This window comes from Neofelis nebulosa, chromosome 11 (genome assembly GCF_028018385.1).
Source record: "Neofelis nebulosa isolate mNeoNeb1 chromosome 11, mNeoNeb1.pri, whole genome shotgun sequence".
NCBI lineage: Eukaryota > Metazoa > Chordata > Mammalia > Carnivora > Felidae > Neofelis > Neofelis nebulosa.
Window position 1 is genome coordinate 90,522,529 of NC_080792.1, and position 26,715 is coordinate 90,549,243.

The 26,715-nt window shown below is 51.1% G+C and overlaps 1 protein-coding gene across 2 annotated transcripts; it reads left to right on the forward strand.

Annotated features, from left to right (window-relative positions):
* On the forward strand, positions 1–26,715 carry BRI3BP (BRI3 binding protein). Of its 2 annotated transcripts, XR_009250581.1 has the most exons (4): positions 1–347; positions 12,703–12,805; positions 21,842–23,110; positions 24,916–26,715. XR_009250581.1 is itself a non-coding variant. In XM_058691476.1 (3 exons), exons 1-3 carry the CDS (start codon positions 138–140, stop codon positions 22,261–22,263), a joined length of 735 nt encoding a protein of 244 aa, XP_058547459.1. In that variant the 5' UTR covers positions 1–137; the 3' UTR covers positions 22,264–26,715. The 2 variants fall into 2 exon arrangements, 1 of the variants encoding a protein (XP_058547459.1); XM_058691476.1 differs by having other exon boundaries at positions 21,842–26,715.

Below are 26,715 nucleotides of genomic sequence, written 5' to 3' on the forward strand. Positions count from 1 at the left end.
CGCTGCGACAGCGGCGGCGGCTGACAGAGGCGCGGCGCGCGGCCCCCGAGCGCGCTAACGCGGTCCCCGCCGGAGCCGCGGCGTCCCCGGTGCGGCCCTCGGCCCCGCTGCCGACCCCGCATCCCGCCGGCCCCAGGATGGGCGCGCGCGCCTCGGGCGGGCCCCGGGCCCGGCCCGGGCTCCTGCTGCTTCTGCCGCTGCTGCTGCTCGGGCTCCTGGCCCCGGGCGCGCAGGGGGCGCGGGGCCGCGGCGGCGCCGAGAAGAACAGCTACCGCCGCACGGTCAACACCTTCTCGCAGAGCGTCAGCAGCCTGTTCGGCGAGGACAACGTGCGCGCCGCTCACAAGGTGGGCGCCGGGCTCGAGCCTGCGGTCACCTTGCCCGGGCCCACGCGCACCTGGCTCCCGGGGCCGGCCTGGGCCGTGCGCGGCCTCCGGGGCCGCCGGGCGGCGGGGAGAGGGGAGGCCGGCCTGCGCCCCGGGGCCTCTGCGGCCTGCGGCCCCCCGCGCGCGGCCGGGGGCGGGCCCGGCGGCCGGTGGCGGCGCACACGGCGGGGGGCGGGGGGCGGGCGCGGGGCCTCGGGGCGCCCTCTGCTCGGCGCCGCACTTCTCCTTGGACCTTGCCCGCGGGCGCCGCGCGGCCCCTGGGCTGCGCCCACGCCGGCCGCGCCTCTCATTCATTCATTCAGCGCGTTTGAATGAGCACCTACTGTGAGCCAGGCGCCGCGCGCGCTGCCCAGGGGGCGCCCTGCCCTCTCCCCAGCAACCCCTGCGTTTCTGCCAGCCTCGCGCGGACCCACTTCCCCCGAGCACCTTAGGCCCTCCTCTTTCTGCTGCGAAGATTATCTCGGCTTTTTTTTTTTTTTTTAACTTTACAAGAAAAGAAAGGGACTGAGGCGGTCTCCTCTGTTGCTTTGGCCCAGTAACCCTCCTGAGCTCCTACTGTGTGCCGTCCCTTGATTCGGAGCGTTTTTACTTTGGAGCTGCTGTGTCGAGCGCTCAGGAGGAGCGCGGGAACGTGTGTCCGCACCCTGCGCTGCCCTCTGGAGCCCGGTGGGACAGGCTTCATTCGGGCCCGAGAAAGGGGAAGTGAATGAAAGACGGTTGCATGTGGTAACGTGGTTCCCTGAGGACAGCCCTTGCTGTTCCTCCTGTTGATGTCTCTGCTCCGGGCTAGCCCTGGGGTTTGGGAACTCCGGTTCAGGCTACCACGTAACGGGCTGCTCCGCTTTGGGCCACGTGTGGCTTCATTGCCCTGAGCCTCAGTTTCTTTATCCTCTAAAAGGGGCTAATAATAATATCCCCTTCATTATGCGGTTGTAATTATGAATGCTTCCTGTAATTATGGTGCTTTCCTGGCCCAGAGTAATGACTGAATCTGTGTCAACTACATCGTTTTGCTGACATTCCGGCCAAGGCACAAATCCACTTTGCTTAGCCCTGCTGGAAGGACTTTCAGGATTTAAAAAAAAAAAAAAAAAAGTTTTCTGGTGCTTGAGATAAAACAAAACCCAACTCAGACTGGCATTCTTCTTGGGTCGAGATCAGAATTCTTTCTGGGGTGACCAAGGTTTGTGCCTTCCACGGGGCTAATACAAATCTGTTATTTGCTTAAAATGTGCTGAGTGCTTTTAGAGATAGAGTCACTCAATTAATTCTCAGAAAAACCCTATGAGTAGGTACTGTTCATGTTTTCATTTTGTAGATAGGGAAACTGAGGCACAGAGTGGTGATGTGAGTGGCTTCAAGTCAAACTGAGTGGCAGGGCCGGGAATTAAACCCACACTGGTGCCTTCATGGGTCTTTATGCCTCATGACCCTTTGTGGTCCTCCCCTCCCCCCATCAACGCAGCATCTAGAACGAGACCGACCTGACATTTCCTGCCGAGCGTCGCCCAGACTGGCCGGGCTTGGGGGAGACTGTTTGTTAACAAAAACTAGGTATGCTGGCCACGTCGTTTTCGGCCTGCCTGGGGTTACTAAGTCGGAGCCAGACCGGCTTGGTGGGTTGTGAGGTTTGAGGGTGTTTAAAGAAACACCCCCATGGTCTAAGCTAGGCCTCGTCTAAAATAAACCTGCGGGGCTCTGGTTTGGAGCATGGGCCTTGCTGTCCAACAGACAAGGATTGGAATTACTAGCCTTCGATCCTGGGCCAGTTGACTTGACCTCTCTGTCTCCTCTCCAGAGGAGATGAATTGGAGGGCCGAATGCGACTAGGTTGCATAATACCAGGTACTGAATGATTTTTTTAGTCAATGGTGGGAGATATTTATGTAAGAAAGGGACTCTGGTAGGAAAGTGATAGACTCATTTATTCAATTAAAAATTATGAAGCGGCTTGTACATGAGTGTTCATCGGAGTGCTTTTCACGTTAGCCAAAGGGTGGAAACAGCCCAAATGTCTATCTGCTGATGAATGAATAAACTGTGGCCTGTCCAAGCATGGAATATTATCCAGCCATAAAGAGGAGTGGAGCACTGATAGGTGATACGCGGATGAACCTTGAAAACAGGTGAAAGAAGCCAGACACAAAAGGCCACGTATTGTACAATGGCATTTGTGTGAAATGTTTCAGGACAATCAAATCCGTAGAGACTGAAAGCAGATGAGTGGTTGCTAAGGGGAGAGGGTGGGGTGGGGTGGACAGTGACTGTTTCATCGACCGGGGGTTTCTTTTCCGGGCAGAAAATGTTCCGGAACTAGGCAGAGGTGACTTGCACAGCATTGTGAATGTACCATATGGCACTGAATCGTACACTTTAAAATGGTTCAACCGGTTAATTTTATGCTATGTGTATTTTACAACAATTTTCTTTTTTTTTTTAAATATTACTTTAAAAAAAAATTTTTTTTTTAAACGTTTTATTTATTTTTGAGACAGGGAGAGACAGAGCATGAACAGGGGAGGGTCAGAGAGAGGGAGACACAGAATCTGAAACAGGCTCCAGGCTCTGAGCTGTCAGCACAGAGCCCGACGCGGGGCTCGAACTCACGGACCGTGAGATCATGACCTGAGCCGAAGTCGGCCGCTTAACCGACCGAGCCACCCTTTACAACAATTTTCAAAAATTTCTTAAGCACCTGCCATATGAGCACAAGCCAGACAAAATTGTCCCCTCTCGAGGACCTTTCATAGGACAGGCAATAGATAAGTCAGACACTTAAAACAAGATTATTTCGGAGTAGTAAGTGCCGTTACAGAGGTAAGAGAAGATGATGTGTTAATGATGATGGGTAATCTTTGTTTAAGCTTAGGATGTGCCTCGCGCTGTTCTAAGAGAGAGAGCCTCTCTTATCAGCCCTGTTTTACGGAGAAGGAAAGTAAGGCAATGGAAAGGTTGAACCTCTCGCCCCCAGTTCCACTAATCAGTTGGAGGGAGGACTGGGAGTGCCCACACTCGTCACCTCTGCAGACTTGGAAATGACTGGAACAGAGTGGCCTGGGAAGTGAGCTGAAACAGAAGGAGCTGGAGGGACAGACAATCCCAGGCAAAGGCAACAGTGTGAGCAAAGGCCCTGTGGTAGGAACAGGTTTGGTGTGTGAGGGCCAGAGAGGGTCCGTAGTAGGGCTGTGGCAGAGTGAACAAGGGACAGAGGGAGATTGAGACCTAGGTCACACAGGACCTAGGGTTTAACAAGACATCAATAGTGATGCCAGAAAGGCCTTGTGGAGAGCCAGGAGGAAGAGATCTGGTGCCCTGCCTGGAGGCATTGGGCAGGGGGTGGAGGAAGGGGTGTGAGTTGGGTCCGGGAAGATGGGTTGGCAGGGGAGGGAAGGGCTGAGACAAGGTTGGGGTCCGGTTCACAGGCGGCTGCGTTGGGGTGTGGATCTTGCGGAGCCCAGGGGAAAAAATACAGCTGGACCCACGTGGTGGGAACATTTGAATGAGAAGCTGAGAGTTGGTGTTCTTATTAGTCCTTTGTTCCTTAGTTGTTTTGTTTTTAAGAAGATTAACATTTTTTTTTTTTTAATAAGGCCGTAGCTGCATGCAATGCCATTTCACATAGTTCAAGAGTAAAAAAAAATAAATCTGCTTGCCCAGTCTGACCCCATCTCCCATTTTCCTTCCTAGAGTAGCCTGGTGTTCTGAGCATCTGTACAGATCCTGCCCCTTGGTGGGTTTTCTGTTTTTCGTTACGCAAGCTGTTCCACTCCCCCCCTCCCCCTCCCCCTCCTCCCCCCCCTCCTCCCCCCCTCCTCCCCCTCCTCCCCCTCTTCTTCTTCTTCTTCTCCTTCTTGACAAATTTTGGCAATCACATCTTATTGGTACATAAAGCTTTGCTTCCTTCCTTTTGGAGGAGTGCAGAAAGCAAACCATCATTCAGGATGTACCATAATTGAACCTAATAGTTGACATTTTGTTAGCGTCCCCTCTTGTGCCCTCCAAATCTGGCTGCGGTAAAGGTCTTTCTGTAGAGATTTTTGTGTGCGGGTTGTTAGAAATGGAATCGCTGAGTCAAAGGGTCTGTGCTTTCACAAGTGTTTATTCTTAATTTTTTTTTTTAAGTTTATTTATTTCGAGAGGGGGGTGGGGCGGACGAAGAGAGAAGCCCAAGCAGGCTCTGTGTTGTCCACGCAGAGCCCTCCCCGTGGGACTCGAGACCACCCACGCGAGATCGTGACCTGAGCTGAAATCAAGAGTCGGACGCTCAACCCACGGCGCCCCCTACATGCCCCCATTCACAAATTTTCAAGTTGGAATATAATCGGTGTGCTTTTCTCCATAAGAAGTATAAAGCATCGTGAACTGTCCCACCCCGAACACACCCGTGTCACCGGCATGCGGATCTAGAAATGGATCGTTCCAGTTCCCCTGTCCCCCACCCCAAGGCAACCGCTCTCCTGACTTTTGGCAACATAAGTTAGTTTTGTGTTGACACCCACTTCCATATACGCTTTCAATACTGTGAAAGACGACCGAATTGTTTTCCAAAGAATTCTGCCGGTTTCCACTCCTACCGAACGTGTGAGCTCTACTTTCCACACCTTGTCCGACGAAGCGTATCATTAAGTTTCTTATTACGTGTTTTACTGGTTTTATTACATCTTTTCACATATGCAGACTCCATCAGCCTTTTCTTGTCTGGAGACTGCCTTTTGTTTTCTTTGCCATTTTCTTCTATTGAGCTCTTTCCTTGTCTTTGGTTTTTGATTTTTTGAGATGCTGGCCCGTTTCGCTGTTTGCCGGCGAGCTTGTGGGGCAAAAATAACTCTGACGCTTTCCAGCCTTTTTTTCCCCGGCCCGTCTTAGCGGCTTTTTGGAGGTGTGACTGGCATGACGCTTCGATAGACAGCGCATATTTAAAGTGGGACAAACGTGTCCGAAAGCGTACAAGTTGATAAATTTCGATGTGCGTGCACACCCGTGTAAACACTACCACAATCAAAACGTTTCTCGTTTTCATTATGAGAAGTTTGGAAGTACGGAACAGATGAAAGGCTGGAATGAAGAACAGCTAGAAACTTTCCCACTGAACCCACATTTTCCCCAAACTGGTTTCTCCCTTTTTCTTTACACGCACCACACACGCGCGCGCGCGCGCGCGCACACACACACACACACACACACACACACACACACACACACACTGTTTTCTTCCCAGAACCATTTGAAAGTAAGTCACACGGTTGCCTGGGTGGCTCAGTCAGTTAAGCGTCTGACTCTTGATTTTGGCTCAGGTCATGATCTCACGGTTTGTGGTCTGTGGTTTGTGAGATCGAGCCCCGTGTCAGGCTCTGAACGCACAGCACGGAGCCTCACTCTGCCCCTCCCCTGCTCATGTGCGCACGCGCTCTCTCTCAAAATAAATAAACGTTAAAAAAAAGAGTAAGTCGCAAACATCATGACACTTTCTCCTACAGAACCACAATACCATGGTCCCTCCATCCCCCCAAATTACATTTAGTACAGTAAAAACTTGTCACATACAGTCTGTATTCACATTTCCTTCATAGCTTAAAAAAAAAAATCTAACACTTTATGAACCATGGCTCATTGCATTTGGTTTTCATGTCTCTTTAATGTCCTTTAGTCTGTCAGAGTCCCCTCACTTTTTGGGTGTGGGTGTGGAGAGCTTTTCTGACATTGACATTTTGGAATAGTGCAGACCAATTGTCTTTTTTGCTTTTCTTGTTTTGGTAACAGCTTTATTGAAAGTTCAGTAGTTTTGAGTATATTCAGACAGCTGCCCAGCCCTCACCACAGTCAATTTTATTTTTATTGATTGATTGATTGATTGATTTAAAATATTTATTTATTTTTGAGAGAGAGAGAGAGCGCGCACAAGCTGAGGAGGGGCAGAGAAAGGGAGACACAGAATCTGAAACAGGCTCCAGCCTCTGAGCTGTCAGCACAGAGCCCGACGCGGGGCTTGAACTCACAAACCATGAGATCGTGACCTGAGCCAAAGTCGGACGCTTAACTGACTGAGCCACCCAGGCACCCCATTATTTGTTTTTGAGGGAGAGAGAGCAGGGGAGGGGCAGAGAGAGAATCCCAAGCAGGCTCTGTGCTGTCAGCACAGAGCCCAATGCGAGGCTCGATCTCATGAACTGTGAGATCATGATATAAACCGAAATTGAGTCAGATGCTTAACCCACTGAGCCACCCAGTCGTCTCATCGTTGTCTTTTTGATTATAGCCCACAGGGTGAGGCTGGAATGGTATCTCACTGTGGTTTTGACAGACCAATTCTTTCCTTCCTTCCTTCCTTCCTTCCTTCCTTCCTTCCTTCCTTCCTTCCTTCCTTCCTCTTCCTTCCTCCCTTCCTTCCTTCCTTCCTTCCTTCCTTCCTTCCTTCCTTCCTTCCTCTCTATCTCTTTCTTTCTTTCTTTCTCTCTTTCTTTCTTTCTCTCTCTCTCTCTCTCTCTCTCTCTCTCTCTCTCTTTCTTTCTTTCTTTCTTTCTGACTTTATTTTTAAGTAATCTCTACACCCAACATGGGACTCAAACTCACAACCCCAAGACCAAGAGTCACATGCTCCACCGACCCAGCCAGCCAGTCGCCCGCAGACCAGTCATTTCTTGAAATGTCCCATGGTGTGGTCGGATTGTTTCCTCGCGGTTAGGATGAGGGCACACGTCCGCATCTGGCAAGAATTCCCCTGAAGGGGTCTTGTGTCCCTGCCTTGTGCCCTGGAGGTGCCTTTCCCTTTTGTGACCCATTTGTGATCCGGGCGTCGGTTCCAGTATTTCCTGTTCGTGCAATCTTTGCATTTCTGGGTGTTCTTCACATGCTTGGGCAAACTCGAAACGGCAGAAACCCCACTCCTCCTCTGACTCGCTCGTCAGGACACATTTGCTGATTTTCCCTGGAGCCGATTTGCACAAGCCAAGGGGTGACAGGCCGAGGGAAGGTTGGGGCAGAGGCAGGTGCCCTCGGGAGGTGGACGTCCAGGCTTCTCTGCTACAAGAGAAGGGATAACGAAATCCAGGCTTCAGTAATTTTGTCCCTCCCACCGTGACGGCCGCCAGCCTCGAGTTAATTCACCTGAATCTCCCTTGTTTTCATATTTCATACTGAACATTGTCCAACAGGTTCAAAGGCAGAGAGAATCCTGTAATGAACCCTGGACCCACCAGCCACTGCTTCCGCTAATCAACCTTCTGCCATTCTTTTTAAAGCTTATTTATTTATTTTGGGGGGGGGTGGCAGACAGAGAATCCCAAGCAGGTTCCCCGCTGTCAGCGCAGAGCCCGACGCGGGGCTCCATTTCCCGAACCGTGAGATCAGGACCTCAGCCGAGATCGAGAGTCACACGCTCTACCCACTGAGCCACCCGGGCTCCCCTCTTCCTCTGCTCTTTATGTCCACAGCGGCTTCTGTGGCGAAGTTGGGCCTTGCCCTGGAGGCAAGGCCACCTTCACGTTTGGCTGGGTATGTTTCTCGACCCCCGCAGGCCGGTGGTGGGAGAACCGTTCCAGGCTCCGGGCCGTGTTGTGACCCCCTGTTAGTGGCTGGGGCCGCCCTCCCAGTGCCACATACTGGGCAGCTCGAACAGTAGGAATTTACTAGAAAACTGAGACTCTGGTGTCTCTCCATGGTGTGCGGGCAGCTGTCTTCTCCCTGCGTCCTCGCGGGGTCCTTCCTCTGTGTGCGTCTGTGTCCCCGTCTCCTCCCCAACAGGTCCCGTTGGCTTAGGGCTCAGCCTGGTGACCCCGTTTTATATTTCTTACCTCTCCAAAGGCCCTGTCGTCAATTCCAGTCACATTCGGAGGGCCTGGCGATTAGGGCTTCGACATAGGAAATCTGCAGGCACCAGGTTTATCCCCCTGAGGGCTCCCGGATGCCCTTCACAGGGTGAAGTGGGACAGGGTGTCACAGGGCCGTATCCAAAGCAACAGCACCAGCCCCCAGGGCCCAGGGCGAGTCTGTCCTGCTCCTGGCTAGAAGGCCAGCAGTGGGCCCTTCTCTGCTCTCAACCTCTCCTGCCCGGACCAGTTTCCGGGACGGGTCTGTTCTTTCTCCTGAGCAAGGCCAGTCATGTCTGGGCCTGAGGGTTTCCCAAGGATAGCAGGTCTCCGAGCACCTACCTGGAGACCAGCGTGGGTAGGCGCTGAGACAGAAGCGTCCTTAGCCTTCTGCCGCCCGGGCTCCCGGTCTGTGCCAGCACCACGTGGAGGCCTTTACAGGTCGGAACGTCCAATCCTGTCTTTGCCCCGTTTGACAGCTGACAAAGCTGAGGCACAGAGAGGTTCAGCAATGTTGAGCGGCCGTGTCTCTCCCTTCCAAAATAGCTGTTTCCTCGCACCCCTCCTGGGGGGCTCAGTGCCATCCGAAGGACCCGATACCCTTTTCTCACAAAAGCCTTGGCGTTCCTTCCTTCTTCCTCCTTCTGAACAAATGGTAAAGCCTGCTACCTGGTTTTACCGACAAAGACGCACAGATCAAACATACTTTCTGTGAGAGGACACACAGAACAGGGGTGCCCGTCAAGTGGAACACTATCGGCCACCATAAAAAGGAATGAACTACTGAGTCCTGGTACAACAAGGGAAATGTTATTTTGAGAGAAAGAAGCCAGACGCAAGAGGTCACCTGCCGTATGATTCCGTTTGTACGGAAAGTCCAGGAAAGGCAAATCCGTGGAGACAGACAGATTAGTGGTTGCCTAGGTTGGGGAGGAGGGAAGGGGGTTGGCTGCTGATGAGTACGGGTTTCTTTCTTTCTTTCTTTCTCTTTTTTTTAAGACTATTTATTTATTTTGGGAGAGAGCCATCGAGCAGGGGAGGGGCAGAGAGAGAGAATCCCAAGCAGGCTCCGCGCTGTCAGCACAGAGCCCAACGTGGGGCCCGATCCCACAAACCGTGAGATCGTGACCTGAGCCGAATTCAAGAGTCAGACGCTTAAATGACTGAGCCAGCCAGGCACCCCCTTTTTAAGAAAATTTTATTTTATTTTACTTTTTCTTTGAAGCAGGCTCCACTCGGAACGTGGGGCTCGAACTCATGACCCCAAGATCAAGAGTTGCAGGCTCTACGGACTGAGCCAGCCAGACACCCTGTTGTCTTTTTGTTGTTTTTTGTTAGTTTTTTTGTTTTTTAAAATTTTTTAATTTGCATCAAAGTTAGCATATAGTGCAACAATGATTTCAAGAATAGATTCCTTAATGCCTCTTACTCATTTAGCCCATTCCCCGCCCCCCCCCCCACAACCCCTCCAGCAACCCTCTGTTTGTTCTCATATGAGTGAAGTCATACGATTTTTGTCTTTCTCTGACTAATTTCACTTAGCATAATACTCTCCAGTTCCATCCACGTAGTTGCAAATGGCAAGATTTCATTCTCTTTGATTGCCGAGTAATCCTCCATTGTATGTATATCACATTTTTATCCATTCATCCATCGATGGACATTTGGGCTCTTTGCATACTTTGGCTATCGTCGATAGTGCTGCTATAAACACGGGGGTGCGTGTGTCCCTTCAAAACAGCACATCTGTTTCCCTTGGATAGATACCTAGTAGTGCGATTGCTGGGTCGTAGAGTGGTTCTATTTTTAATTTTTTGAGGACACTCCACGCTGTTTTCTAGAGTGGCTGCACCAGTTTGCATTCCCATCCCTGTTTTTGTTTTTGTTTTTGTTTTTAATGCCAGCTCTTCCATTGTATATATTTTTACCCTCCCATTTCAAAATAGCTTCATCGAGGTATAATTCACGTGTTCTACAATTCGCCCCCTTAAAGTGTACCGTTCAGTCCTCGTTAGTCCGACCACAGAGCTGTGCAATCATTACCACAGTCGATGTTAGGACATTTCCTCACCGCTAAAAGAAATTTTAGCTATCACAGCCCCTGGCAACCAGCAGTCGACTTTCTGCCTCTGTGGGTTTGCCTCCTCTGGACTTTTCATACAGATGGAATCGTACGATACGTGGTCTTTTGCGTCCGGCTTCTTTCCCTTAGCATCGTGTTTCCAGGTACACTGACGTGGAAGCTCATGGTAACTCATTCCGTTTTATGGCCAAACAACATCCCACTGTATGGATGGACCAGGCTTTGTTTCTCCATCCGTCAGCTGATGGCCACGTGGGCTTTACGTGTACAAATCCCTTTAGTGTGATGACCTAAGGAGAAAAGGATGATTCCTTGCAGGACGTGCTCTGGGGTCAGGGCTCAGTGCGAGTATGGGATGTCGGTGGGAATTTTGACCATTTACCGTGTGCTCGAGGCATTTCATATGAGTATCCCGCTTAATGCTAAAATAACCAGTTGGGGTAGATACTAATACATGCATTTAGTTAGCGGGAGCTCTGATACGTATTATATGTGTGTACACACACACACACACACACACACACACACACAACGATGGCTACGTAGCTAGCAGTAAGAAGCAGAGGCCCTTAAACTCAGCCACGCGCGCTCTCAGCCAAGCCACAGAACTAGCACGGAGGTTACTGGAGTCCTGTCTCTCCTGGTGGCTGATTCGACCCTGCTCTCTTTCCCCTTGTGCCCTGGAGCGGTGATCCAGCCCTAAGGTCTGATTCAAAATGCTGTAGCCAGGGCTCCCGGGTGGCTCAGTCGGTTAAGTGTCTGACTCTTGATTTCGGCACAGGTCACGATCCCATGGTTCGTGGGTTCGAGCCCCACATCGGGCTCTGCGCTGAGAGCGCAGAGCCTGCTTGAGATTCTCTCTCTCCCTCTCTGACCCTCCCCCACTTGTGCCCTCTGTCTCTAAATAAATAAATAACTTAAAAACAATAGCCATGGGGCGCCTGGGTGGCGCAGTCGGTTAAGCGGCCGACTTCAGCCAGGTCACGATCTCGCGTCTGTGAGTTCGAGCCCCGCGTCGGGCTCTGTGCTGACAGCTCGGAGCCTGGAGCCTGTTTCCAATTCTGTGTCTCCCTCTCTCTCTGCCCCTCCCCCGTTCATGCTCTGTGTCTCTCTGTCCCAAAAATAAATAAAAAACATTGAAAAAAAAATTTAAAAAAAAAAAAAAAAAACAATAGCCATTTCACTCCAAGGCATTGATCGCCCGCATGTGAGCCAAAGTGCACAAGTACAGGGCTCCCCTGTGTCACTCCCCTTTGCTGCAATAGCGTGGGTGGGAATAGCCTAGGTGTCCATGGGTAGGGGATCGCTCAAACATCTTTAAGGAGAACAAGGGCAGCTCTGTATGGTCGGGCTGAGGCAGAGTGTCACATGAGAAAACCGTGCATAGTCACTGGCACTTGGAGGAAGAATGTTTGCTGCCACTCCCCCGGCGCATCAAAGGGAAGCCACAGAATAACGACAGAGCCTCCAGAAGGAGATTTGCATTATGGGGAGTGAGATGGGAGGGTTAGTTTTCACTGACTTCCCGTTTGCAACTTTGAGTTTTATACCATGTGTACAGAATAGCACTTATTAAAAATAATAACCGGATGGATGAGACTACACCTCATTGAGCTGTTCCTCCAGCCTGGTCTTTCTCTGGAATCACCTGTAGAGATCAGGAAGCCCTCTGAGGACCCGGGTCCTTAAAGCCAGGTGGACATGGGTCTCTAGGGTTTCCCTCATGCCCAGGAGATGTGATACAGCTCACATGTGAGAGCCACTGCCCTCCCACCCTTCCTGTCCCAGGAGGCAGTACCCAACGTCCAGGCGGAATGGGAGGGGGTGGAAACTCCCACCATTTAAAAATGAGACACCAGGGCCGCCTGGGTGGCTCAGTCGGTGAAGCGTCTGCCTTCGGCTCAGGTCATGATCTCGCGGTTTGTGAGTTCGAGCCCCGCCTCGGGCTCTGTGCTGCCGGCTCAGAGCCTGGAGCCCACTTCCGATTCTGTGTCTCCCTCTCTCTGCCCCTCCCCCATTCGTGCTCACACACACACACACACACTCTCTCTCTCTCTCTCTCTTTCAAAAATAAACATTAAAAAAATAAATAAAAGATAAAGGTGAGAAATCAGGCAGAGAAAAGAAGGAGACCTTGAGCTTGACGTGGGCAAGAGGGCTTCAGAAGTCAGAGGTGGAGTGGATCAGCTTTGTGGGGACCTCCTGTCTCCCCCTTGGCCCGTGGAGGAGGAGGCCTGACCAGGTTTCGCCCAGCTCCTGGCCTACCAAGCTCATGTCTGTGCCCAGGCTACTCGGCCACTCCTGCTGTGTCCTTCATCACTGGCCGGCTCTGTTTTCCCACTAACGCATAAACCAATGGGCCTGGCTGGACCAGGAGAAGGGCGCGTTGTCCCAGTCAGCGGTAGTGACCACTCTCTTGCTTTTGCAGTTCCTGACCAGGCTGACCGAGAGGTTCGTGCTGGGGGTGGACATGTTCATCGAAACACTGTGGAAAGTTTGGATGGAGCTCTTGGATGTTCTTGGACTTGATGGTACGTGGTGCTGGGGGGAAGGCATTCATTGAAGGTGCTGTTTTATTCGAGTGGTTATCAAAGTGTGGATGCAGTACCCATGATGGGTGGCACACAGGACCCCTTGGTGGGGGTTGGTAGTGAGGACACAAATGAACACTTAAAAAATTTTTTTGAGGTTTGCTAATTTATTTACAGAGAGACAGAGACGGTGCGAGCGGGGGAGGGCCAGAGAGAGAGGGAGAGAATCCCAAGCCAGCTCTGCACTGTCAGCACAGAGCCCGATGCGGGGCTTGAACTCACGAACCGTGAGAACATCACCTGAGCCAAAATCAAGAGTTGGATGCTTCCCTGACTGAGCCACCCAGGTGCCCCACAAATGAACATTTTTTATTGTGATAGTTGCATAAAGAAATGACCCGTCAAAACTGAGATTCACAGATGCTGTTTAGGGTAAGGTACGTGTGGGTAGGGCTGATTCGTTGGCCCCCAGGCAAACTGCAAAGACCAGAGGTGGGGCCTCCGGGGTGTTGGGACCCATCACAAACTCCTACCTACAGTTATTTAGGCACAAAGGGATTTCATACAGAGCTTGAGGCGGTCCCAGAGCCGTGCCTAGAACGCTGCCGAACTGGCCTGCCGTGGGAGTTGCTGCTCTGTGCGGAATCAGGAGGCTACTGCTGGAACGGTTGAATTCAAGGACTCGGCCCTGGTCCAGGCTGCCACCTCTCCCGCCAGGAAGTCTGCAGCCGCCTGTGTTGAGGCCCCAAGACCACCCCCAGGTTCGGTGAATCACCAGGAGGACTCAGGACTCAGTGTTATCGTCATGCTCACGGCTGTGATTTATTCCAGGGCAAGGACACAAAGCACCCTCAGCAAAAGGGGACAGGCCGGTGGGAGCCTCACAGGAAACCCTAATTCCACCAGCAGCAATTTGTGGTGATGCGTGTAAAGTCGTCATCCACCAGGGAAGCCCGTTAGAGACGCTGCGCCCAGGGTGTTTCTTAGGGGCTGGTCATGTGGGCACCTTCTGCCCGGCACCTGCCAAAATTCCCGACACCCCGTGGGAAAGCAAGTGGTCAGCATAAACCACAGAATGTGTGCAAATAGTCCAGGCACAGGGAGCCCCCGTTATCAGGGAATGGAGGGAAGCCCCCTCCACTACCCGTGTTCTTTCCACCCCCCAAGCAGATAACTCAACTCTCCGTGAGTTGACCAGGCGTCCCACGAATTGAACTGAATCCTGAGCCCGGCTACCTGGAGGTATAATGTCAGAGCGAGCCCACGGGGTCAGGGCTCATCCCGCAGGACTGCCCCTCCTCCCTCTTCAGATGCCAGTTGCAAGCCCCCCCCCCCCGTGCTTCTGACCAAGCAAGTGGCTCTAGATGGGAGGTTCCCCCTCCTTGGGTTTGATTAATTTGCCAGAGCGGCTCACGGAACTCCAGAACACCACTTACTAGCTTAGCAGTTTATTGCAGGAGGATGTAACTCAGGAACAGCCCGATGGAGGAGATGTTCGGGTGCGTTCTGTAGGGAGACGCACGGAGCTTTGGTGTTCCCTGAGCTCCCCATCCCAGAAGCTCCTGTCGGGTTTTTGTGGTGGCTCTGTCACACGGGCACGATTGATGAAGCCATTGGCTCCAGCCGCTCTCCCCTCCCTGGAGGTCAGGGGATGGGTCTGAAATTCCAACCTTCTCCTCATGATGGGTTCTCCTGGTCCCCCATCCTCAGGGCCTGTCCAGAGGTCACTGTGTCAACACATACTCAGGTGTGGCCGAAAGGACCCTGTTAAGAATTAATCCAAAGGTTCTAGGAGGAGCTCTGTGCCAGGAATGGGGACAAAGACCAAATATATATATATATATATATATATATATATATATATATATATATATATATACACACACACACACACACATACATCTTATAAATCACTGTATCACACTCCAGAAACCCAAGTTCCCAGATGTCAGCCAAGGGCCATATTAATCCTTTCTGGCACCTCTCTAGAGAGCGGACTCGGGCCTGCCGTGTTAACCCGTTCCTGCACACTTCCTAATTCCGTGTCCTCTCTTGGCCCCTTGTGGTTCCTTCTCAACAAACCAGCCAGGGTGATTTTAGTTTTTATTAGTTCTTTTGTTGCACAGAGTGATTAAAAAAAAAAAAAAAAAGGATCAGTCAGGTTAAGTCCTACACCTTAAAACTGCCCAGTGACTTCTGTTGCTCTTGGAATTGACACAGGGCTCCCACGGGGACCGTCGACTCCAAGGATCTGCCCAGCCTCCCCACCCAGCCCCGGCCTCCGTCCTGTCCTCGGACACATGTTTGTTTCCTTTAGGTGTTCCCCACTGGGAGCAGGCCCTCAGCCCTTGGCCTGCTCAGATCTTTCCCATCCTTGGGTCTCTGGTACATGACACCTCCTCCAGGGAGCCCATCCTGACTACCCCATGTACAGGGACCCTGTTCTCACGCCTACAATCCCTTGTCAGCTGTAATGTTCCGCAGCGTGCACACGTGTGTGTATATGTTTATTGCCCATATTTCTTCCGGAATCAGCTCCTGTGAGCAGGGTTTTGCCCATCTCCCCCAGGCTGCACCCTCCACCTCACTCTGCCTCTGGTGGACAGGGTCCTGTCATTAATAAAAGTTGGAGGACTCTTGGCCCCTCTGCTTCGCTGCTGGTGGGAGTTCACTTGCGTCCCCCCAAAAGTACCCCAAAAGCTCCAGTATCTATGAATGTGACCTTATTTGGGAATGGAGTCTTTGCAGATGTGATCAAGTTAAGATGGGGTCTATCCTGGATTAGAGTGGCTCCTAAATCCCACCAGACAGTGTCTGGTGTCCTCGTAAGAAGAGGGAAATTGGGACACAGAGACAAACACACAGAGAGGAGATGGCCCTATGGACACGGAGGCAGAGACTGGAGGGACGTGGCCACAAGCCAAGGGTGCCTGGAGCCCCCAGGAGCTGCAAGAGGCAGGAGGGACTCCCTCTGAGCGCTCAGGGAGCACGGCCCTGCCCACACCTTGATTTCAGAATTCTGGCCCCCAGCGGGCAAGACGACACAGTCCCAATGCTCTAGCAAATGCCATTTGCAGCCTCCAGGGAGTCGGGCTGAGCCAACACACAACCCAGATACGGCAACTGTGTGCAATCCCGCTCAGAATCCGTATTCGCCACTCGCCCAGATTGTTAAACTCTCGGTATTTCCATCCCTGGCCAACAAGGAGCCCCGGAGAAGCAAACCTGATTGCAAAAAGTTGCATGCAGCTTGGAGCGGAAAGCTGCGGTGGAGACAGCCTCCTGATTACCTGGGAGGGGACCAGAACAGAGTCATTCCGCAGAGGCCCCACATGCTTGCGTTCGTGGGGAGGGCAGCTGGCACGTTCCGGAGGTGAAAGAACCCCTCCCACGTCATGTTCTCCCCTTGTGTTTGGCGCATAAACTTCAAAGCATCCAGAGGCCTTTGGGATTTTCAGCTTCTGCTTAGAAGTCCGAGCACGCAGGAGGCTTTACGGGAAATAGCGTTCCGAAGTTGGATGTTCTGGTGCAAAAGGTCTCCATGAGCACAATCCTCTAATTCCTGTCTCCAGAATCTCTCGGGGTACCGGTTAAAGTGGAGCCTCCTTAGCCAGAGCCGTCCGGTAGAAAGAGAGCGCCGGATGATGTCACATGCTCTAGTTACCATGTTAAAAAAAGTAAAAAACCGGCGACACTAACTTAATAAGGTATTTCGGTTAACCCGAGAGATTCAAACTCCTGTCATCTCAACTTGTGGGAAGCGTGTGGCATTATTAATGAGGCGTCTTTACATTTTGGGGGGGGGTGTGAGGCCTTCGTGATCCAGCCCGTGTTTGACACAGCACATCCCAGTTCAGACCTGCCACGTTTCAAGCGCTCAGTGGCCACACGTGGCCGATGGCTCCCATAACGGACACCGTGGCGTTGGCCTGCTCTAGACCGGGCGGCTCAAGTCACTCTTCCGGGAAGGAGTTGGAAGGATGGACTTAAAGCCTCGTCCCTGCATCGGGCGGTTTACTCTGTCTGAAGCCTTGGGAGCCGCTTCTGACACACGCTCGTGAGACGCATCAGGGTAGCGCAGTCCGAAAACCAGGCTCCCTGCCTTGAGATCCCAGCTCCGCCCTGTCCTCGCTGCGGGACCCGGGGCAAGTCACGCTGTGTGCCTGAGCCCCCCCCACCCCCCGCCCTCCATGTGGAAAACGCTACGTGTCATCAGCACATCGTGAGGACCAGATGACAATTTGTGCAGAGCCATCAGAGCAGCGCGTGGGCCCGCGGTAAATACCTTGTGACCCCTTCACGGCTTACGGAGGGGATCCGCTCCGAAAAGTCATTGTCAGGCCGCTGTGGGACCCACCCAGGCTCGATTCCCCACGCCGAGGGCCGTCTGTGTGCGGCTGCACACACAGCCGGCTTTCCCCTGGCTCTGAATCGGGGTGGACCCCTAATCCGGTAGGACCGGTGACCTCGCAGGGAGCTCGGACCCAGCGGCCCCGGGGAGAAGGCCACCCGAAGACCAAGGTAGAGTCAGGGGGATGCTCCCACGAGTCAAGAGGACCACGGATCGCCCACACCCCCCCTCCCCCACCCCGAGGCTGGGAGGGGCCTGGGACGGGCTGTCCCCCGGCGGCCTCAGAAGGCGCCACCCTGCCGACGCCTTGACCTCAGACTGTGTGCGAATACGTACGTTCCCGTCGCCTAAGCCGCCCGGCCTGTGCTGCTTTGTCGTGGCAGCTCTGGGAAGCGGATTCAGGCAGGAGTCATGAGTTGCTCATTGTTCTAGCTGCGATTTTTAGGGCGTCTGGCGAGGCACACTGCTTTTTACCCCCCTCGCTGGATTGCAGCGCGGGTTTCAGCGAGGTCGTGCCTGTGTCAACATTCTCGGCCCTAGTCCTAGATCCACCCCCACCGAGGGTCCTTGTCCTCGCTGGTCACCTAACTCAGCCCCTTGTTACCCTGATAATAACACGTGGTATGTAGCTGCAGATATACATAGGCTAGTCCGGTGGTTCTCCAAGTATGCTCTGATGAACCCTGGAGGGGGTTCCTGAGGCCCCTCAGGGGAACCGTGAGGTGCCCCCCTTCTCCAGCAACCTGTGTGAGGCCAGGCATTCAAGGGATCCTTCGATGTGTCAATTCCATGTTGATAATATGTTGCATATGTTGGGCTAAATATCTTTTTTCTTTTTTTAAGTTTATTCATTTATTTTGAGAGAGAGAGAGCGAGAGATCACACCAAGTGTGCATGTAAGTGGGGGAGGGGCAGAGAGAGAGGAGAGACAGAATCCCAATCAGGCTCCTCACTGACAGCAGAAAGCCCCATGCCGGGGCTCAAAGTCACCAACTGTGAGATCATGACCTGAGTCGAAATCAAGAGTCAGACACTTAACCGACTGAGCCACCCAGGTGCCCCTGTTGGGCTAAATATCTTAATGTTAGCTTTGCCTATTTCTTTTTTGCCCTTTTTAATGTGGCTACTAGAAATATTTGTTTGTTTTGTTATTCATTCATTTATTTATTTAAAGTAGGTATTTTAAGCGTGCCTGGGTGGCTCAGTCAGTTAAGCGTCTGACTTCGGCTCAGGTCATGATCTCACTGTTCGTGAGTTCGAGCCCCGCGTCAAGCTCTGTGCTGATGGTGTGACGTCGGCTTGGGATTCTGTCTCTCCTTCTCTCTGACCGTCCCCGACCTGTGCTCGCTGTCTCTCTCAAAATAAATAAATGAACTTTAAAAATAAAATAAAACAAAGATTTTATTCTTAAGTAATCTCTACACCCAACACAGGGCTCAAACGCACAGCCCCAAGATCAAGAGTTGCATACTCTATGGACTGAGCCAGCCAGGTGCCCCGAGAAATGTTTAAAATCTATCCGTGGCCCACGTTTGTGGCTGACATTCTGTTTCTGTGAATTCAAAACCAGATCTGAGGATCCAGCTCTCTCCTAACAGGCCAGATATTTAAAAAAAAAAAAAAAAAAGAGTTGTAAAAATGCAAAACATCTCACTGTTTTCATCATCGGGATTTTTTGGTACTGTTTTGGAAATCAGTTATTCTTCTCAAAAAGTATATTATTTGGGGCGCCTGGGTGGCTCAGTCGGTTAAGCGTCCGACTTCAGCCAGGTCACGATCTCGCGGTCCGTGAGTTTGAGCCCCGCGTCAGGCTCTGGGCTGATGGCTCGGAGCCTGGAGCCTGTTTCCGATTCTGTGTCTCCCTCTCTCTCTCTGCCCCTCCCCCGTTCATGCTCTGTCTCTCTCTGTCCCCAAAATAAATAAAAAACGTTGAAAAAAAAAAAAAAACAATAAAATACTTAGGAATAACCTTAATCAAGGAGGTGAAAGATAAATCGTAAGACATCGACGAAAGGCATCGGAGACAGCGTGAATAAATGGAAAATTATCCCATGTTCATGGATTGGAAGAATTTATGTTAAAATGTCTGCTATTTACCCAAAGCCATCTACAGATTGAATGCAATCCCTATCAAGGTTCCAATGGCTTTTTTTTTACAGATGTGGGGAAAAAAAATCCTAAAATTTACATGGAACTGCAGAAGCCAAAGGAACAGCCAAAGGAATCCTGAGAAAAGAACATCACACCTCCTGATTTCAAGTTGTATTATAAGCCTTACGAACCAAAACAGTAACCAAAACACTATAGTGCCAGCATAAAAACTGACACGTAGACCAATGGAAGAGAATTGAGAGCCCAGAAATAAACCCCAGGGATACGTGGTCAACTAAAATTTGACAAGGGAGCCAAGAATACTCAATGGAGAAAAGACGGTCACTTTAGTATATGGTGCTGGGAAAACTGGATATGCACGCGTAAAAGAATGAAACGAGGCCCCTACCTTATACCACTCACAAAAATTAACTCAAAATGTATGAAAGACTTATTAAATGTAAGGCCAGAAACCATAAAACTCCATAAAGCTCTTTGACATCAGTCTTGGCAATGATTTGCTGGATTTGACACCAAAAGCAAAAATAAGCAAGTAGTACTACTCAAACCCAGAAACTTCTGCACAGCAGAAGAAACCATCACAAAATGAAAAGTACCAGGGCGCCTGGGGGGCTCAGTCGGTTGAGCTTCCGACTTCGGCTCAGGTCACGATCTCGCAGTTCGTGAGTTCGAGCCCTGCGTCGCGCTCTGTGCTGACAGCTCGGAGCCTGGAGCCCGCTTCGGATTCTGTGTCTCCCTCTCTCTCTGCGCCCCCCACCCCGCTTGTACTCTGTCTCTTTCTGTCTCAAAAATAAATAAAAACATTTTTAAAAATTTTTTTAAAAAAAGAAAGTACCTATGGAATGGGAAAAACTATTTGTAAACCACGTATCTATTAAGGGGTTAATAACCAAAATCTATAAAGAGCTCCTACAACTCAATAGTGAGAAACCCACAGTCTGATTAACCTGGAGGTTAACTCTTGATTTCGGCTTAGGTTATGATCTCACGGTTGTTGGGACCGAGCTCCGAGTCGGGCTGTGTGCTGACAGAGTGGAGGCTGCTTGGGATCCTCTCTCTCTCCTCTTTCTGGCCTTCCTCCAACTCGTGTGCATGCTTTCTCAAAATAAATAAGTAAACATTTTTTAAAAACCCAAAAGAACAGATAGCCAACAGTTACATAAAAAGGTGTTCAACATCACTCATCGGGAAAATGCAAATCAAAACCACACATTATCTCGCACCTGCTGGAATGACCATTATCAAAAAGACAAGAGTTTACAAATGCTGGCAAGGATGCGGACCGAAAGGAACCCTTCCTTGTGCACTGGTGGTGGGATTGTAAATTGAGGCAGTGAAGAAGTGACACACACACACACACACACCGTGGAATGTTATTCGGCCATAAAAGAGAAGGAAATCCTGCCTGCCATTTGTGACAACTTGGATGGACCTCGAGGGCCTTATGGCATGTGAAACAAGTCAGAGAAAGACAAATACCTGATAATCTCACTTATATGAAGAATCTTAAAAAAAACCCAAAAAACAGCAGGGGCACCTGGGGGGCTCAGTCATTTGAGCGTCCGACTTCGGCTCAGGTCACGATCTCACGGTCCGTGAGTTCGAGCCCCGCGTCAGGCTCTGGGCCGATGGCTCGGAGCCTGGAGCCTGCTTCCGATTCTGTGTCTCCCTCTCTCTCTGCCCCTCCCCCGTTCATGCTCTGTCTCTCTCTGTCTCAAAAATAAATAAATGTTAAAAAAATTTTAGAAAGTGAGGACTGCAGTTAACTCTGCTCTATGGTATATATGAAAGTTATTAAGAGAGTAGTGGATCCTAAGAGTTCTCAGGACAAGAAAAAAAGCATTTTTTTTTGTCTTTTTTTTTTTTTTGTATCCATATGAGGTGATGGATGTTCATTAAATTTATTGTGCTAATAATTTCACAATCCAAGTAATGAGTCATGCTCTTGAACTTATACAGTGCTTTTTGTCAGTTATATCTCAATAAAGCTGTGTCAGTGTTCACAGGTAGGTGGTTAGGCAGGGAGGTGGCTTTGCAGCACAAGGGCCTCAGGACCGAGGCACCGTCCGTCTTACGGCTTAGGTGACTTCCCTTACCTCATGGCCCAATATAGCCGCTCCCACTCCCGCCATCGCATCTCCATCGCAGCAGGCAAAAGAAGAGAGAAAGGGCACATTCCTGCTACTTTTAGGAAAGACCCCACAAAGCCACCACAAAGTATCTCCTTGACCAGAGCTTAGTCTCAGAGCTTCAAGGGAGGCTGGAAACGCCTTCCTCCTAGGCAGCCACGCACCCAGCCTACACCTGGGCGTTTGCTACCATGGGAGACAGGAAGGAAGGAGATAGAGGACGGGCTTGTAAGCTCTGCCCTGCCATGAAAGGTGTTTTCAACTCAGGATGCGGCGGGTGGCCTCGGAGGGTGCCCTGCCTTCCCCCAGGGCTTCGTGTGAAGGATAAAGAGGCCGCGGACTTTACACGCGTAGGGCGGAGACCCAGCGCACCCCCGCACCCCACTTGCAGAGAAGCCCCCGGCTCGTGCTGACCCGCCACTGTCCCTCTTTTCTGTTCCGCAGTGTCGAACCTGTCCCAGTATTTCAGCCCGGCCTCGGTGGCCAACAGCCCGGCCCGCGCCCTCCTGCTGGTGGGCGTTGTCCTCCTGGCCTACTGGTTCCTGTCTCTGACGCTGGGCTTCACCTTCAGCCTCCTGCACGTGGTGTTCGGCCGCTTCTTCTGGATCGCCCGGGTCATCCTGTTTTCCATGTCCTGCGTCTACGTCCTGCACAAGTACGAGGGGGAGCCAGAGAACGCAGTCCTGCCCCTGTGCTTCGTGGTGGCCATCTACTTCATGACCGGGCCCATGGGCTTCTACTGGCGCAGCAGCCCCAGTGGCCCCAGCGTGGAGGAGAAGCTGGAGCACCTGGAGAACCAGGTCAGACTGCTCAACATCCGCCTCAACAAAGTGCTGGAGAGTCTCGACCGCACCAACGGCAAGTGACAATCAGCCGGCCGGCCGGGTCCCCCCGTACCAGCGCCCTGCCTCAGGAAGCAAAAAAGAAGAAGGAAGAAAAGAACAGCAAACCCCAAGCAGTCCTAATAAACATTCCCGAGCAGGAACCGGGGGCGCTTTGCGAGGGTATTTCCGGCCACGTGTCAACCCCTAGGACACGTTCCCAGAGGAATGACAGGATCGTTTATGCGGAACTACCCGCCGAGGGTCGTTAGTGGGGGAAGAAGTATTTTTTAAAACAAAGGATATAACCATATTAGCTGTATGGTAAGAGTTTATCTGTGCATAGTGCATAAAGTTAATTTTTTCAAGCACTTAAATACATCTTTTGTAAGGTTTTTTAATAAAGGCAGATCGAGTCAAGTTTAATAAAACTTTACACTGAGGGGAAGAATATGCTAATCGGACATTTTAGACCAAGAGTTCCAGCGTCACTGTTTGTCGTCACGGCATAGGGATTGGTGGGTGAGGTCTGTGTGCGTTCTTCTCATGTTCCAAAACCGTGAACTTCATTTTATGTCATTTTTGGTTGACGGTGACTTAGCTGATAGATGTCGTTGTTTCTGGATGTGGGTGGTTGGGGTCCAGGACGAAACTAAACATCTTCTGGGTCCTCGTGACCCCAGCCAGGCCCCCGTCAATTATATTTCTAAATGGAGAAAGAGATCGTTATTCATAGCAACCCTGAGATCGTTTGCTTTTGTTTTCGTTTTTGTTTTTGTTTTTGTTTTCCCTTTCTGAACTTTGATGTATTTTAACCCCCGCGTTTTGTAAGGGAAGATCCAAGGACCAAGCAAAGAAATGTCTTTGGGGTTCGATGCCGAGAGCTACCTGGGTGAGTGTCAAAACTCCCCGTCTGGAGTCTATCTGATGCCCCGGTATCACCATTTGCCAGCTAGACCTGTAGAGAAAAGGTACGCTCTCAAGGGTTTTTATTTGTGTCACGGTAGTGTGGGTTGACTCAGGACCTCGGAATTAAAACAAACTCTAGCAGCTAATAACATTTTCAAGTCTCTTGCTGCTTATAAGGCATTCTCAGCAGCAATAAACACGCCTTGGAGAAGATCCGAATTCTTTTTCCTGAAATTTTTACGACACACGTGTTATGTGCTTTCTGTGTGAAGTCTGTGGTGCCCTCGTTTTCGGCCGTGCCTAGGGGCAGAGAGGGACATACCGGGCAGACAGCGATGGGGGTCCTCGACAGGGGCGCCTTGTGAGGCTGGATCAGGGGTCGATGCACGCGGCCCAGTGTAGGCCCCCCCCCCCCCCCCCCCCGCCAGGCCTGTTGGTAAGCATCAGGCAACGCATGAACAAGGAAAGGGAGTTCTGGCCGCCACAATCCTTCCCTGCCCACCTGCGTACCCCGGCGGCCCCCCGACAGAGCCTCTGTACGCACATTTGCAGAGACCCCCCCACCCCCAGTTGGATCAGGTAGAACCAAGACTCCACGGTCCACCCATCGTTCCGGAGAAACACTCAGCTGTCTGCTAACTCCTGTGCGGTTTCCGTGAAGTTTTACTGCTGGATGCAAGTATCCGGAAAACCGGAGCGGATGTTTCTGAGAATGTTTACGAAACCTCTCTGTGTGAGGTGCACGTAACGGGACCCAACCTTTGCAGCATTCGGTTCGCTTCCTGAAACGCATACGTGTTTTCCGAGGTCTGCCCGGGGCAAACCTTTCTCCAGGCGCATTTGGAGCCCGAAGCCGTTGCAGTCGGAATCTTGGAGGCAAATCTCTTTTAGCACAAGGGGTATAAGAAATAGCCCCGGGGAGGCCATCCCGGCCTGCCTTCCTCTTGTGCGTTTGGCTCTCGTGCATCGGGCGTGTTGAGATCCCAAAACATTGCTTTGCTCGTGCAGAACTGGCGTTCTCTGCACACAGCTTGTTTAAGTCCGAAACTGTCGCTGGAATATCCCCTCTGTTCCCCCGGCCGCCTTCCCCCGCGAACCCTGAAAGGCACCGTGCTGTGTTGGGGTCAACAGGAAAACCGTTTTCACTTCCGGTAAACCAAGGGAGGCGCGTGCACCTGGGCACTGGCGCGCGGAGGCCGTAAGCAGCAGGTAGAAATCGCTGTTGGTCACATGCGCTGTTTCCACCCCATTAGCCAAGGGTTGGGCTCTCTGAGCCCAGCCTTGCAGTTTCATCATGCACTGCGACGAAAGATGGCTTTATTTTTAATGAAAGCACCTACAGTTAAAAAGGAGCACCACTTCAGGGCAGAACATTCTTTGGAATTCTGGTAGAAACCGTGGACGTTCGGTCTGAACAACGCCTGCTTTTTAACGCATCCGTTTGACTTTTGTTTTGGGGCCTCGTCTTAACCCCGAATAGTTGGGGATTTCGTTTCCTCTCTCTCCACTCCACAGAAGCTTGTTAGGGTATTTGGCCTTTCCCACTACTCCCCGTGTCTTTCTTTTTTCTCTCTTTTGTACATGGGAAAAAAAAAATGTATTTTTGTACCACATCTCATACCTGGAAGAGAAACCTTTTTTTAATGTCTTCCGGGTTGTAGGACCTATTAGCGCGACACTTCATATTCAGTGTGATCTAGAAAACCCTGACAGAAACGACCGTGGATGGGTTCGAATTAAGACTCTGTTTTCTAGAGATCTTAAACTTGACTAGTTTTTATTTTCCAGTGCCTCAGTAACAACCAACGCCAAGGACAGAAAAGGAAAAGACCATCTCAAAATTGCTGGACTTGAGTGGATCTTCTGGGGTCTGTGTCCAGAGGGACCTGTTCCCTGATGTGCTGGCGAAGACGCTTCCGTGGTACGTCAGCCCTCCACAAAGGCATTCCCCGTACCGGTCAAGATCAGCATCCCCTGGCTTCTGGGGTGGGGGTGGGGGGGTCTTGGCCTCATGTTTCCGTGATAACCCACATCACTTCTGGGGGCAAAACGCAGCAACAGAATTTCTTGAAAGCTGCTCTTGTGAATTGTGCCGGGGTCTTCATTTACGAAGGTGACCTGGGTGACAGCACGGGGGCCAATCCCATTGAGAGAAGGTTCTCGGCACGGTTCCCTAAAGCACCTGGCCGCAGCATGCCTTGCAGGGCCTCGCGAAGCCTCACACGGGGTCGGGACGCGGAGTGGGTGTGTGTCTGGACTCCGTCACCGCGGTGGGAGGAAGCAACGGGTTTGAACATGCCCTACCGGGTGCCAGGCGCGGACGTGCAGGTTGGGGGGCAGTGGTCGGGAGGGTTGTGATGTGACTTTGCACGCCCGTGAGGGCTGGCTCGGGGGGAAGGCGTAAACCACCTTGATTGCCTGTCTGCCTCCGATTCAGCGGCCTCACGGAGAGCTTAGGAAAAACACGCCAAAGCCAACGCATCAAAAACACGGTTAATACGCCTTGTCGTTAGCGGAAATCCTGAACCGTTTCATTTCTGTGCTTCCTGGTACTCCCCAAGATGCTTTAGGTGAAGGACGTCTGGTAACTTCTCCCTGACGGGGTTCGAATTGCCTGACTGAACCCAAAAGCCAGCTCCGGCCATCCAGCTGGCTTGTGTTAGCAGGAATTCCTAAGGCCCTGAGGTGTCACCCCCTTGTCCCCAAATCAAAATAGTAATGATAATAGATCTCCATTCCGCAAAGTTTTGTTTACGGTCCTTTGAGTCTTGGACTTTTTGCCCCTCACTTGTGAGTGGTGAGCGATAGAATTATCTATTTTTTTGCGGGGTCTAGCATAGTACCCTTAAAATGAGTAACGGACAGCCGTCGATATGATATACAGTCTCTGGGAGAAGCAGGCTTTGTTCAGCGTCCTGAGTTTTTTGCAGGAGACACGGCAAGACCAGTTTTTTCCCCTGTGGTGGCATAAAAAGCTGATGGTCATTTGCATCGTTTACGGGAAACCTGTGGCAGCTAACGGTGTCATCGACCCTATGTCCCCACGTCTTTTCGCAGATTTCAAGGTTTTATTGTGGTGTCAGCTTAACATTCGCATGTGTGTTCAATCTCTGGGTACCGTGCAATTCAACTGATTTCTTGTGATGGTGACGGTGATTTGTGCTCACTTAAAATCCAACGAAGCAATCCTTTATTTCCCTCTTAACTGGAAATCATACTAGTGAGGTAACGGTGTCCATCATCGAACAGTGCGTTCGTGATTGAGTTCATCCTGTGTGTATCTGGTTATAAATTTTATGCAGCATTTGATTTCGCGCTTAATCTAAACCCATCTGATTTGAATACGCTGGTGTGTGTGTGTCTGTGCTGTGTGCGCATTTTAGTTGCCTAAAGCCTTGGGAAACTGATTCTGTGAGTGTCAAATGGAGATCTGAATGTATAAGGCTTCTTTTATTTGCAAAATGCTAAATACATTCCTCTTATTTATTAAATCACTGGCTTTAGTGTTCTGTAGAGATATTTGTAGACCGATTTCAGAACAGAATGAAAATATTGTGAAAATTGCGGCTCAATAAACGTTTATTGTAA